We start from the raw sequence: 13,448 nt of genomic DNA, 5'->3' as shown, positions 1-13,448 counted from the left end.
CGCACCATTGGGCGGCAAATGTTAATAAACATGCCCTTGACAAACGTAATATTACTCCAGGGGGCGCTTTGAGGCACAAAACACAGATTTTTCTATTGAGCCATATTTAAATCTCAAAACGTTTTCGCAATAAAAGCGTTCTCGTGAATTCGAACGTTCAATACTCGGCGTACGGATATAAATCAGCCCACGTAATCTCTCTTAAACATTCATTTATAGGGTTGGCCAATCAATCCGCCGCGTTCTGAAAAGTAACTGCTATCACGTGACAATGGCTCCATTATGTTTCAGAGACGGACTGGGTAATATTTTGTATGTAAATAAAGTCAACCATTACATTTTATAACAGTTCGATTGATATCCAACAGCGAAAAGTTACAAATAGTATTCTTTTTATTTCGACCTATGGTAACTGACCGATCACAGACAATGTCCGGTCTGCTAAGCCCCGCCTATTTTGAATCCAAGGCTGTTGCTTAATTTCATTCTACCCACTCTCGTGGTTGCGCGGATCTGTCAGTAACCGGATACGGCGTGGGGGTCGGTTTGTAAATCGTTGCAAGTAGTTTTTTGGGTTAATTTTCTCTGCGTATGTCCAGCAATAACATTAACCGTTGTTACAAGTCTATCTTGTCTCGTTTGGGTTGAGCGTTTTGCTATTATAAACACAGAAATGGAGGGAGTTGTTTAATAACGTACAGCACGGTTCATTCTCAGTAGCCCAAGCTTCTACCGGTCTTACCGGGCGGATTCAACTTGCGCAGTTTGTCGCTGGACATGGCAGGCGGGTTGAAAGCGGGATTCGTTCGTCTTATGCAATATTTGCAGGACCCTCAGCACGTCGCGCGCTTCCAACGGCTGTGCGGGGTGCGCGGAACCGAACCGCGTGACAGACTCCGTAACGGGGTGCCAAGCACTCGCCGCGGGGATGTTCACAACGGAGGCGGGGATGCCACCCGCCGTAGAACAGCAGGAGCAGAGAGCGCCAGGGAGAAACGCAATAACGGCGTGGCCAACGGGGCTGCGGGAGACAACGTCAACGGGCAGGCGCGGGATAAAGACGGGGTCGAGACTCAAGGATCCGCGGTGAAGCCGTTGCGCAGGAACTCTCTCACCGAAGACACCGGGCAGGAGTTCATCATCGACAATAAGTTTCTTTACTACCTGTTCACGCTTGGCACCGAGCTTGGGAACGAGCTGTTCTATATTTCATTCTTCCCGTTCTTCATGTGGAACGTGGACGCGTATGTGAGCCGCCGGTTAGTCGTGGTCTGGGTGTGGGTCATGTATCTCGGTCAGTGCACGAAAGATGTGATCCGTTGGCCGAGACCTGCCTCGCCTCCGGTGGTCAAGGTGGAGATGTTCTACAACTCGGAATACAGCATGCCGTCTACGCATGCCATGTCCGGTACCGCCATACCCTTGAGCCTGTTTCTGCTGACCTACGGTCGATGGGAGGTGAGGACACCATGCATACTTGACATTTAGTAGATGAGTGATGAGTGACCTTCCACACCACACAACCTGTCCTTTGTTTGCAGATTCATTTACATAGTTTGTTAAACGTATATTGAGAACCTGTTTTTTTTTGTGTGTATTTTTAGAATTCAGTTTCGTCTCCTGTTAACCTGTCACTTACAGGAAAAATAACAGCAATTATTAGGCAATCAATTTCTGATGGACAAAATTGAGTCCCACCCTACTTTTTCCGTCTGAGAGGATGTTTCATTTAGAAATGGTTTATCTAGCAAAGAAAAGTTTCATTTCATGATGGCTTTGTGTCCATATACTTTTTTTGGTAGAAGAACGGTTCCATTTTAAAATAAGCTGATCATACTGCCCCAAATTAGTACCCTTCTTCGAGTGAAAGTTTCCATATAGTAAAAGAGAAAAATATTACATGAAAATTCTGTAGCAAAAACATTTTAATTAAGGCATTTTTAGCTCTACTAATTGCTCTTTTTAAGTAAGCAGCACCAGTTAAGAGTTTTTGCGATATCTGAGAGTACATTTTCAGAAGGATAGGTTAACTGGTATGAACAGGTGCCTATTTAGGTGGATTTTAAAGATCTGGCTCTGTAATCCTTTCATCTGTTCAAATCCTTTACTGTGTGGGTGTTAAAATATCTCAAAACAATGGCCTATATTCTGTGCACTTTCTGAGTTCATGAATTAAATTCAGAGATTTTCATCCTGAGTTTAATCCAGCGTAATCTTCTTTATCCCCATTTAAAGGCCACTTTTAACCCTGTGCTAAGCTCTGTATTCACACTTGTACATCAGTCAGCATAATAACCAGCCTAAGGTTATAAGATAAGCCTGAATCGGAGACTGCGGAGGCATATGATGTAAACTCCCATCCCGGGAAAATTAATGAACGAACGTGTAGAACAGGAAAATCCTGGGTGTTACAAAAAGGTGTTACAAACATATCGTTCTCTGTTATGTCTTGCTGCATCAAAGTTAAAAGGATTTATTGTCTCTGCTAAGAGCAGTAAGTATTAAAGAGTAATATGACTTCACATGCCGCTTATCAAGACCTGATAACACCTAGATTACAAAGTAATATAACATTTGCCATTTGTTCCTCATTGCTATTTTGGAATTAGAAGTGTTTACTTTCACCCTCTCCTGATTTCACAATGTCAGATCAGGAGGTTAGTGACATATTTGTCGTATTGTGATAGAACCACATGATCCTATTGTTGGTGCACCGGCTCTTTAATGAGACGGTTCTTAAGAAATGTGGCAAACCAATGCAGAATGACCTTTAGAGTACACACGCTAACACTGACTAGTTTGACCCTTGAAAATGCTCACACGTGTGTAACCTTTACGCTTTGCTTATATAACTCACGGCAGATAGAACTTCGCCGCATTCTCATATAATAAACTCAAACTGTATTTGGGAGGATTGAATGAGACCGCTAACGGGAACATGGTTTGGGAATGTTTGGGAGTTCTGTTATCTGCTGTGGGAGAGTTATGATACCGTAAACTGATGCCTCATTATGTTTATACAGTAGGGATTCAGAATGTGTGCTAAGCATTTTGTGAGCCGTTTTTACAGAAGCTTTAAAGGCATAGTTTTCCTGTAAATTAAAGAGTTGCGTCATACCAAACCTATATGATATTCTTTTGCGGAACAATTGATGAGATATGTTTACCTGTGTTTATGCTGCTATTTTCCATATGATTAAAGCAGACAGACACTAGCTGTCAAGCTCCCCAAAAAAACAACAGTGCTCTATGTATTTCAACACATTCAGTAGCTTTCTATAAGGGACACTTTGAAATGAAGCCTTTTAACATCTTTAAGTCACCATTCACTTTTATTGCATGATAAAGAGCAGCTGCTTGGACGTCCTGCTATCAATTACTTGAGCAAATCATACATTTTCATTTTTAGCATGATGCATTCTTGGGTTATACAGAGAGGTTTTGATGGGACTCCAGTCTCTGCTGTCAGTTTTAGAGACTAGTGGCTTTAAGCAAGCGAGCGTTGTTTAGTTTAGTCTTATCTGAGAGCGCTGAGATTGATTTTAGCCCACTCAGTTGTGTCATTGATGTCAGTCATCAGCAGACCTTCAGCTGGTTCACAGATAAGCATGCTTTCCCACCCCTCTTCTTATCTCTTTCACTTCAGCTTTGCTTTGTCTGTAGTTTTTTTAATTTTTTCTATTTGGCATTTCCTTATTCTCCTCTACTTTCGTTTTTTTCTTCCTAAAAGGAAAAACGGTAAAAAAAGAAAAGTTTTCTTTTTAGTTGTCATTTTATTAGATGCACACAGGAGGCATATCCAATCTATCATATAACTATTAGAATTTTTATCACAGAAAGATATTGGGAATACACAGGGTGCCGTGGCCGACGTTAGAAATTATTTCAGGGTGCATATTTTTTAGTTTTTTGCACTGATGTATATATTATAAAAAGGGTGCATTTTAGAAGGTCTTGCCTTTCTTTGTTACACATAGTCTATACAGTACATCAAAGGGATCTTTCAACTAAAATTGCAAATTGATAAGCTATTCCCGTCACCCTCATGCTATTCCAGTCTTGTATGGATTTCTTCCCCTGAGCAAAAAAGATATTTTGAAGAATAACCAAAGAGTTTTGTTTCCGATTGTCCTATCCTCTTAATGTTGCATGTGTTGCTTAAATTTAATGTTAATTATTTAATTGTTATCTTTATTATTACTTATGTTATTTAATTGTTATCTTTATTTATTGCTTATGTTATCTTTAGTACTTTTTAAATTATGATTGGTCTTTGGTATCATCCAAAATCTGAACTGATTTATTACAAAACACACATACAGAAATGCACATGACCCTGGACAACAAAACCAGTCTTAAGTAGCACTGGTGTTAATAGCATTAGTCAACATTACATTGTATGGTTATTGCATTAATGATTTTTCTTTTAAGCAGAATTCATAAATGCATGCATACATACAAATATATGAAATGCCATGCCAATCTGTTTAATTCTTAGGCAATATGACTATAAGCTATCTGACTACAAGCACTTCAATATGGTTCAGTCAGTTTCTTGGGTAAGTGTGTGTGCTATTGGAATTTGTGTGAAGACTCTTCAACAGGATAAGCAACACACAGACCGCTCATACACATAAAAATGAACTTTCTCAGTCTCTTGCTGGCTAAACCTCCTAGTGTTGTTATGCAGATTATAGGCAGGTTATTAATGCAATATACTTTGTTTACACATACAATCTTAGCCATCAAAGCTTTAGCTTTCCCTCTCACACACTCCAGCATACACAGCTGCAGAGAGCTCTCACACACATACATATAGTCTATAATCAGAGGCAGATGTTCAGCATATGAGGTTAGCTAAGGCTCAGATGAAAGGGAGGGGAAGGTCTCTGTGAGTTGGTTCAGCATGTGGTCCTGTGTCTGTGTCATGTGGTCTTAGGGCATGAGGTACGGCTTGGATAACCAAGCATGGTCTAACTATGTTTGAATCCTTGGTTTTTTAATGGTTGTGGTTCTGATGTTCATCTGAATCTCTTGACACAGTGTTTACCCTGCAGTTACACTGTATGACCCCACAGAGGTGTGTACTACAGCAGGTACATTCGATCTTGTGTCAGAGACAATCTAGTCAGAAATATGGCTTCTCCTCCATGGTTTTAAAGTTAATTCAAGATACTTTGAAATTTAAATTCAACTTTTTTTGTTCAAGATTTGATCTTGTCTTATGTTTATCACGTCGTCTGATCTTTTACTAAATTGCATTGCTGTAGGCAGAAGCCAAATTATGTGTTGATCCCAACATAGTGGCATAAGCTCAACCAATGCCATGAGTCTGAGGCAGAACGTTTGCTGACCAACAATTAATAGTCAAGTTTTTGCTATTCCATTTGGCGATGGTGCGGCGTTACATTTACATAATTCACATTTAAGTGAACAAAACTCTGGAGTCTTTTAAAGCTGTGTATCCAAGCTCCTTTCAAAGTAGACATTTCCAGATAATAGACACATTTAACATTTTGTATGAGTTCTCCTTTTCTCTTTCATTCAGGGGAGTTTTTTGCGAGGCAAAGCAGAAGTTAGAGGTTTAATGTTTTTGAAAGATGTTTTTTTTTCCAGATTCACTGAGCTGAAGATAACAGCACGGAGGGAAATGTCCTGTTCCCTTTTATTATACAGCACTGAATGGAAATCCCTAAGTTAAAGCATTTTATTTGCTGTGTCATTTTCCTGGCAGCTGGTGTTTCACTGTAAATCCACTGCTGTACATGTTTAAACATGGACGTTAGTGCATATAAATCTGTGCTGGAGTGTTTAAACTCAGCAGTAATCTGTTTGAGAACTATGTGGGCCGACCAAAGACACAGACAGGCGGCTTAATCTGAATAAAAGATGACTAGGAATTTGTTGCTTTTTAACCTTCATGCAAGTTTTTAGTGATTTAATACAAATGAATGTTTTTTTTAATAACCGTTTAATAACACATGTACAGGTAATACTCAAACCTTGCATACTTTCCATTCAAAAATATTCTCTATTCTTTATAGCATTAAAATAAAATACATTTGTGAAAAAGTATTTTATGAAATGTGCATAAAATAAGCAATTTGACAATATTTAGTTTTTTTTGTTTGTTTGTTTGTTTTTTTAAATCTGCTATAAATAATTATGAAATATATATTTATAGCTGATGAAATACAGAAAGTGTTTGATTTAAATGTTATGTTTGTTAACCAGCATAGCAGGTTAGAACTGTGGCAGCTGTTTTTTAAAGTTTCCTTCTGGCTATGGTTGGTTCTTTTTATCTGCATGACCATCTTTTGCTTTGTGGGACAGTAATTGTAGTTAAGTGGTTGTTTTATGGTGTGCTGAGGGTTTGAGTTCAGTGTTTGTTGGTTGAATGGCCGTTGTACCACAGAAGGGATCCATTCGTGAACAAATGCATTATGAAATTAGCAATGATAAGAATGGTATCGCTCAAAGATACTAGCGTGGACACTTGAGACATATGGACACACACCCAGAACAGATACCCTTCAGCTTCATGAAACCGGTTCGCATTAGCTGTGGTGTCACTGTGACACTGGGACAACAGCCAAACATGAGGACACTGCTGTGTGTGTGTGTGTGTCAGCACATGTGTGCTTTGCTAGTTTTTTTAGAACACCATCTGTGCCTAAGCCGTTATATTGTGTTACACCGTACTTTCTACACATCTGGTTTATTCTGCAGTACTACAACTCATAGAAATGACAGAGAGTGAGACATAATGTATCCTCTGGCTCCTTATGAGAGACGACAGTATGCGTTTTCTCACACAGGCTGTTCCTCCTCTGCCATCTGTTGTCGTCATGTCTGTGCAAAAAGATAAAAGCAAAGCAGACCAATATAATCTTTTGTTGGTATTTCAAATACATTTGATGTACTAGCTTGTGTTGACTGTGCAGTTTTTGTTGTTGATAAAAGGTGAAAAATGTTCTCCCTAGAATTAATTTTACACATAAATCAGAAACATTATTATACCGTTATAAAAGTGACACAGGTAACTAATTATTAACATTTATATCAGAACTGATACGTTTCTCATCAGCTGAAGCATCATTGTTTGTGTGTTTCTGTTTGTTTTTACAGTATCCTCTGCTGCTTGGTCTCTCTCTAGCCATCAGCTGGTGTGTCCTGGTGTGTTTGAGCCGTATATACATGGGCATGCACTCCATACTGGTAAGACAATGTAAAGTTACTGAAACATGAAACTTATTTTTTTTTTATTAATATTTTTACATGGAAGGATGTTTTTATAGATAAAAAAACGTATATAACTTTAAAGTTACAAAAAGGCTTTTAAGGACTACATCGAGCCTCTTCCTGGGTTTGTGACATCGCTAACCCCACAGTTTATATGCAACCTGTAATGGTAAAGGGGTGTGACGTTTTTTGGGTTTTTGGGCTAACAAATCTTAGCTTCATAGAACCAGGCTCATCAGACCGTTTTGACGAGAAAACAATGTTTTGTTTTGTTTTGTTTTACAAAGCATGAACAAATAGCATGTTGCCCTGCTCTTTATGCTGTTTTTGGATTTAGGCTACCTCTGGTGTTATCCATTGCTCACGTAAACACTAATAATCTGCTAAGGTGTTAGAAGTAATCAAATATAGCATTAAAAACAATTATTTTTAGTTTTCAGGTAAATTGTCTTTCGGTAGAACCGTATCGAGTCGGCCATAACATAAAAACTAATGTGAGCTTACTGGTATCATATATTCCCCATAAAAATCAGATTTAAGAAGACTGCTGCTTTTGTAAATACCAGGAAACATTATGAGATTCTTTATGGGGTGTGTGTGTTTGTTTGGTTTTTTTTTGGTTTATCTGTGTTTGTAAGTACATGTTATCTCTCTCTCTGTGTGCGTGAGTGCGTGTGGTCGGTCATTACTGGTGTTTCTTTACTGGGCCGGATAACTACCAGCAGTAGTATGTATTTGTGTGTGGAGCGATGCAGATCAGTTTGATATGTCTTTCCTGAACGCTTTGCCTTTTTAAAGGAAGATCACACATATGGCTTGAATAGTAAGCATGTTTGTGAGACCTGAGGCTAGTCAAGTAGTCTGAGCGGTCTGGTTTAACTGCATCCATCTGTTTGGGTCTCATGTTGCCTGATGTTGCCCCAAAATCCCCACTCATTATAAGCATGTATCGTGCACGTGTACAGACGGCTAAATCCCATCGGTGATGTCTCGTTACAGTAACTGTAATTTTGCAGAATGATTTCATCTTTTGGCGAGGTGTCTGTCTGTCTGGATGACATGATTTTTTCCTCAGTCCTGAAAATTTGGTGTTTCATATGGGTGCTCTGCTCCACGTCTGCTATAAGCAGTAATGTCACCCTCAGGGTGACCTCATCCATCTGGTCGCCCTGTTGGGGTGATGAGTGGCCGTTGCCCTAGAGATTGTTCCCTTGGCAACTGTGGGATTGTCTTAACACGCTCGTATTCACAAGACAAGAACAGATTGTGAAACTAGTCAGATGACACACTCTTTTTGGAAATGTTATTCATTATATTGTTGATTGACTGTAAAATCATAGCTAATATGATATTTATTTATTCAGGATAGTCTGTCTTTAGCTTTTATCTCTATCTTTTTGTTTTTCTTTTTCTTTTTTTAATAATAAATTTTTAACCCTTTTTTGACTTTTTTGGTTCACGCAGACGGTTTGATCTGATTGTCTCACTTTGAAAGCTGAAGAATCACTCGTACAGACTGAAGAGAGATAGGATATCTCGCTATCTCACAGTCATTAGGGTCAAAACAAGTACACACACAAGATGCAAAAGCAGTGAACTCACAGTGATGTGGAAAATGGGCACATAATGGTTAATGACTGATAAATAAGAGCGAAAGGTGAGGCATTTCTTACATAGAAAATGTTTCTGTCCTTTTGAGCAAACTTTGAAAATGTCCAAACAAATGTACGTGGGGTCCACAGTAAAAACTGCTTCTTAAGGGACTGAATGGTTTCTGTTTTTGCATTTACAAATACTGAAAGGCCAATTTCGAGGTTTTAAAAGTTGGCTTAGGGTTAAGTGTGTGTGTGTGAGAGAGAGAAGCTGAAGGCAAAAAGTGTAAATTAACGTTTGCTAGTTAATATATGAAGACTTTCCATGATGTTTTAAGAGCGTGATAACTGTTTTAATTTAACCAGTTCATTTCCTTCTCCCACACGGCCAGCCAGACTAAAGTGCTACATATTGTGTTAAAGGTTTCACACGGATGTTTGTGTGTTTTGTGGTCTCTGTGGAATCTCACACTCAATGCTAAAGAATTCTGGCATTGGACGTCTCCCACAAGTCTTCCTATTTGTTGAAAACACAGTATGTGTTTAAGACAAGAATGTAGTGAACTGACCTTCTGCTAAGAAAAGCTGATCAGGTTTCTAATGTTAGTCTTTGGATCTGTGCGAATTTATGAGAATTATCAAAAATGTCAAAGTGAGGGTAGAAGAGGTTGCTTTTAAGTTTTTAAAATCTTATGACGTGTATAATTTATCCTTGTATTCAGAAAGACATACATATTTACATGTCAAATAAGGTGACGTTCAATATGTAAATTCTCTATGTTAGCCTCTTTCAAATGTAAATCACCTTTTGTTTTTTAATAACGTCTTTGAGTCATGAGTTTCTATTCCTGTGGTTTGCCATTGATATTTGTGTTTTGTTTCTTTATGCTTTTCAGGACATTATTGCCGGTTTTCTGTACAGTTTGCTGATCCTGGTGGTCTTCAGTCCTCTTCTGCACACCATCGACACATTTAACCGCACACATCCCTACGCCCCTCTCATGATCATCTCACTTCACGTAGGACTAGGCCTCTTCTCTTTTACCCTGGACACCTGGAGCACCTCACGCGGTGACACCGCCCAAATCCTGGGTTCTGGGGCAGGTATTGCCTTAGCATCCCACATCAACTACCATCTGGATCTTTTACCAGACCCACCTGCATCTACGTTTCCTATTCAACCCCCATCTTTCACCATCAGCCTGATCGCACTCTGTCTACTCCGCTTTCTCCTTGGTGTCCTCATTCTCCTGGCCACCAGAGCAGTAATGAAGGCTCTCACCATCCCCCTCGTCTGCTGGATCTTTGGGATTCCCAGCGGCGATGTTCGGAAGGCCAGGCAGCACATGGAGGTGGAGCTGCCGTATCGTTACATCGTCTACGGAACTGTGGGGTTAAATGCGCTTTTCCTCGTGCCTTTCCTGTTTGCACGTGTGGGCCTGTTGTGATTAGGTGGAAGAATTACCTATTATTTTAGCCAATGAGAGCCCAGTTGGACTGCAGAGGCAAATCAATGATTGGATGGAACTAAGGCCGATCGTGTAACACTGCTGCACCTTCCAGATGCTCCTTGAATGCATTTTCCATCATTTATACTGTAGTTTTATCAGATTTTCTATTCAAAACACCTGTTTGGTGTTAATCCAGAGATTATTGCCCTTTTCTATGCAGGTTGCTTTGCATGTATAGTACAGTAGCGTATCTATCAGATTCTATTCTTATCTAAAATCTTATTGTAAACTTTATACCCTACAGTGGTTATGTTGTTGTGTTTTTTTTTTTTTGTTTGTTTGTTTTTTTTTTTGGAAGCAATACAGCATTTTTGCTAATTCAGAAATTTTATATGACATATGACTAATATTTTGGCAAGTTTTGTTCATGCCTTGCTTCAACTCTTGCATCAAGAGTCGATTGAAATCTCTCTTATAAAGTGTGACTCATGCAAATTAGCGTGAAAAATCTCTACGATGAAATGGTTGGGACCGATGCCAGCAATTTCTATTTCTTTTTGTTTGTGAAAATTGATTCTGAAATCTCAGATGTCAATAGAAACGGTCAGTGCTGGATTTTTGTTTAGTTTTGGATAAGGTTGTTAAGGTCGGACTATTCTCCAAAGACTTTTGTAATGATAGAAGCCTTGAAATGAATGAATAGTTCATACAAAAGCCACAATTGTGTCATTTTACTCGCCCTCAATATTTTGGGAAATGTCTTTTTTGTGCATATCATAGAAGTCTAATATAGGGCTTTAATGTGATTTGATTCCCAACGGAAAAGGAAATCACAAGTTTGAAATAATATGAGAGTGAGTAAATGATGAGAGTTTTCTTTCTTTTCTTTTCTGTTTGTTGAACTGACCACTCAAATAGTTTTCTCAAGGCATTAAAATGTCTTGCTGATGCACTCGTGATTTACTTTGAATATTGTTTAATACTGGATCAGTAAAACTTTTTGTTCTTATGTTAAATACACGTCAGGGAGTCTGGCTCGTAATCAGAATTTTATTAGCTCTTTGATCTCAGTCTGCTTCTGTTCCCTGTACGCACGTTGCTGCTTAGAATAGTGTGTGTGTGTGTGTGTGAATATGCGCGGCGTTATTGATAGCAAAGAAAAGCAGCACTCGACCAATATGTGTTTTCTCTACTAGCATTTAGCAGTGTGCTTTTTGTTAGGTTGAAACACAAGGTTTGCCACTCAGCCTATAAATAATTCTGCTTTCTGATAGTCAAGGTTAAGTTCGATGTGTGGTTAAGATGAATTTGTGGTACTGATTTAAATGCACTGTTCCCAGAATGCACTGCTCTGCTGCCTGCTGTTGTGCGTGTTGCTGTGATTTGGCCTTATAAAGGGTCAGGCTTCCACTCTTCCTGTGGCCTTGTGTGTCTTTGTGCACACGTAAGTTCCTTTTTTTTGCTTGAAAGAGAAGCTGGCGTCCCAACTCCTCCCTTCTGTAAACAGAACTTGTTTTTAGATTCTCTAAATGATGAGAAAACCAGCTATTCTTCTCAGCGCAGACCAATGCTTACCTTTGACCCTTCACCTAAATCAGTAACATCTATGTAGTTTTAAGGTCAGAGGTTCTATGGAAGAGACAAAGGTCGGAGGTTAAATTTAGTACAGAACGAGTAGGAGATTATCTTTGGTGAGCATTGCTTTCTGGGTTTGTTCCTTACTTGATGATTCCATAAGAATTGTTTTGGATGGCAGTAGATTGTAACGTTTTGTTTTCTCAGGCCTGTATTTTAGTAATCAGTCATGCGTTTATGACCAAATATGAGTGTTTTCAGTAGTTGTAAGTCCATTATGTAATTTTCAGACCCATACTAAATCAGTAGGATTTTCATAAGTTTGGCTTGCATATCATTCAAAAAGCTCAAGACCACCTTTCTTGTTTATATAATTTTTTTTGTTCATATTGTTTAACTATTTAATAACAAAAAACATGGTAGTCCCAGATTAATTTACCTTACTTTCCCATGCATACATTTAAAAGCACCGAATGCAGGAAAAAAAGGCAGCAGAATCTGTGTGGTCCTTCTCGTGGCCTAGATTAAACTCCTGAGAAACGGGCTCAGTGGTGAAGTTTTCATTTTAAAGTGCTTTATTTCCTTTGATTTGGTTTTCTCTAGTTTAACTGCAAATAACATGGCTTATTCTGAATAAACAGATCCGATTTGGATATCACACGGTGCCTTTTATCTAAATCTCGGCACTGTTTGAAAAGCACAGACAATTATTCCCATCTGTTTCTTTTTAATTCTTTCTTTCATCCAAGTAGAGCATTCGACAAACTTTAAACTGATGGATAGATGTCAGTGATGTTAAATGAGGAAAAATGTAGTCATAAAAAAAATACAATACTAAAATAAGGGTTTGTCTGTGATCAGCTCTACTTCTGTTTACTGTTTTTCAAACAAGAAAAAAAAGATTTCATGTTAAATGTCAGTTTTTCTCTCTTGGTGTTCACTTTGCTGTCATAACCATTTCAGAAATATTACAAAAGTTGAACGTTTGTCTTATTTGAAAAGGCACCCTCCTATTGCTTTGGATGTTTATTTCAGTGTAAAATCAGTAGGATTTTTTTTTAAATGTCTGGTTGTTTGTTTTGCTACTTGTTTTTACAATTTTCTTCTTCTTTTTTTTTCACCAAAAGTGTCCCAGAAGCTTTGAATATTGTATGTGTGTTTGTGTAAAATGTTATTTTGGAGCTTTGATTCTCCTGTATGATATTAATCTTGGTCTTTTTGATTTCCTTTTTAATGATCTGTCAATATGGATGACTTTCCATCTCTTAATATTGTGGGAGGCACTCTTGAGTGTGAAGAGCTTGACGTAAATGTTTTTAAAAATGTAACAAACCGAACATTCAGACAAAAGTCTCCTGAGCGTCATCCAGCGTTCCCGGAAGAATCGCGCTCTCACAGGGCTAAAAACATAATGCACAAATGACCAAGAATTCAGTGTTATAAGGAGACCTCTGCCCTTATGTTAATGAAATGGCTTGTTATAAAAGCTTTGTTAATTTGTTTTTTTCATAGAAATTATCTAATGATCTTTATTGTTTCCTACATCACTATGTTTGAATATTCTGCTCAATAAAAATAAAAAAGGCTA

The 13,448-nt window shown here is 38.4% G+C and overlaps 1 protein-coding gene across 1 annotated transcript; it reads left to right on the top strand.

Annotated features, from left to right (window-relative positions):
* The first annotated feature begins 488 nt into the window (after window positions 1-488).
* On the top strand, window positions 489-13,448 carry sgpp1b (sphingosine-1-phosphate phosphatase 1b). Its single transcript, XM_043255572.1, has 3 exons — window positions 489-1,458; window positions 7,129-7,218; window positions 9,731-13,448. Exons 1-3 carry the CDS (start codon window positions 778-780, stop codon window positions 10,280-10,282), a joined length of 1,323 nt encoding a protein of 440 aa, XP_043111507.1. The 5' UTR covers window positions 489-777; the 3' UTR covers window positions 10,283-13,448.

Source organism: Puntigrus tetrazona, chromosome 13, assembly GCF_018831695.1.
Source record: "Puntigrus tetrazona isolate hp1 chromosome 13, ASM1883169v1, whole genome shotgun sequence".
NCBI lineage: Eukaryota > Metazoa > Chordata > Actinopteri > Cypriniformes > Cyprinidae > Puntigrus > Puntigrus tetrazona.
The sequence above is the reverse complement of the archived record's forward strand: the minus strand, read 5'-3'. Positions and strand labels throughout refer to the sequence as shown.

Coding starts and splice junctions, on each gene's coding strand:
- sgpp1b (XM_043255572.1), top strand. CDS start 778: ATGGCAGGCGGGTTGAAAGCGGGATTCGTTCGTCTTATGCAATATTTG. Junction 1,459..7,128: donor TGACCTACGGTCGATGGGAG/GTGAGGACACCA, acceptor TTGTTTTTACAG/TATCCTCTGCTGCTTGGTCT. Junction 7,219..9,730: donor TGGGCATGCACTCCATACTG/GTAAGACAATGT, acceptor TATGCTTTTCAG/GACATTATTGCCGGTTTTCT.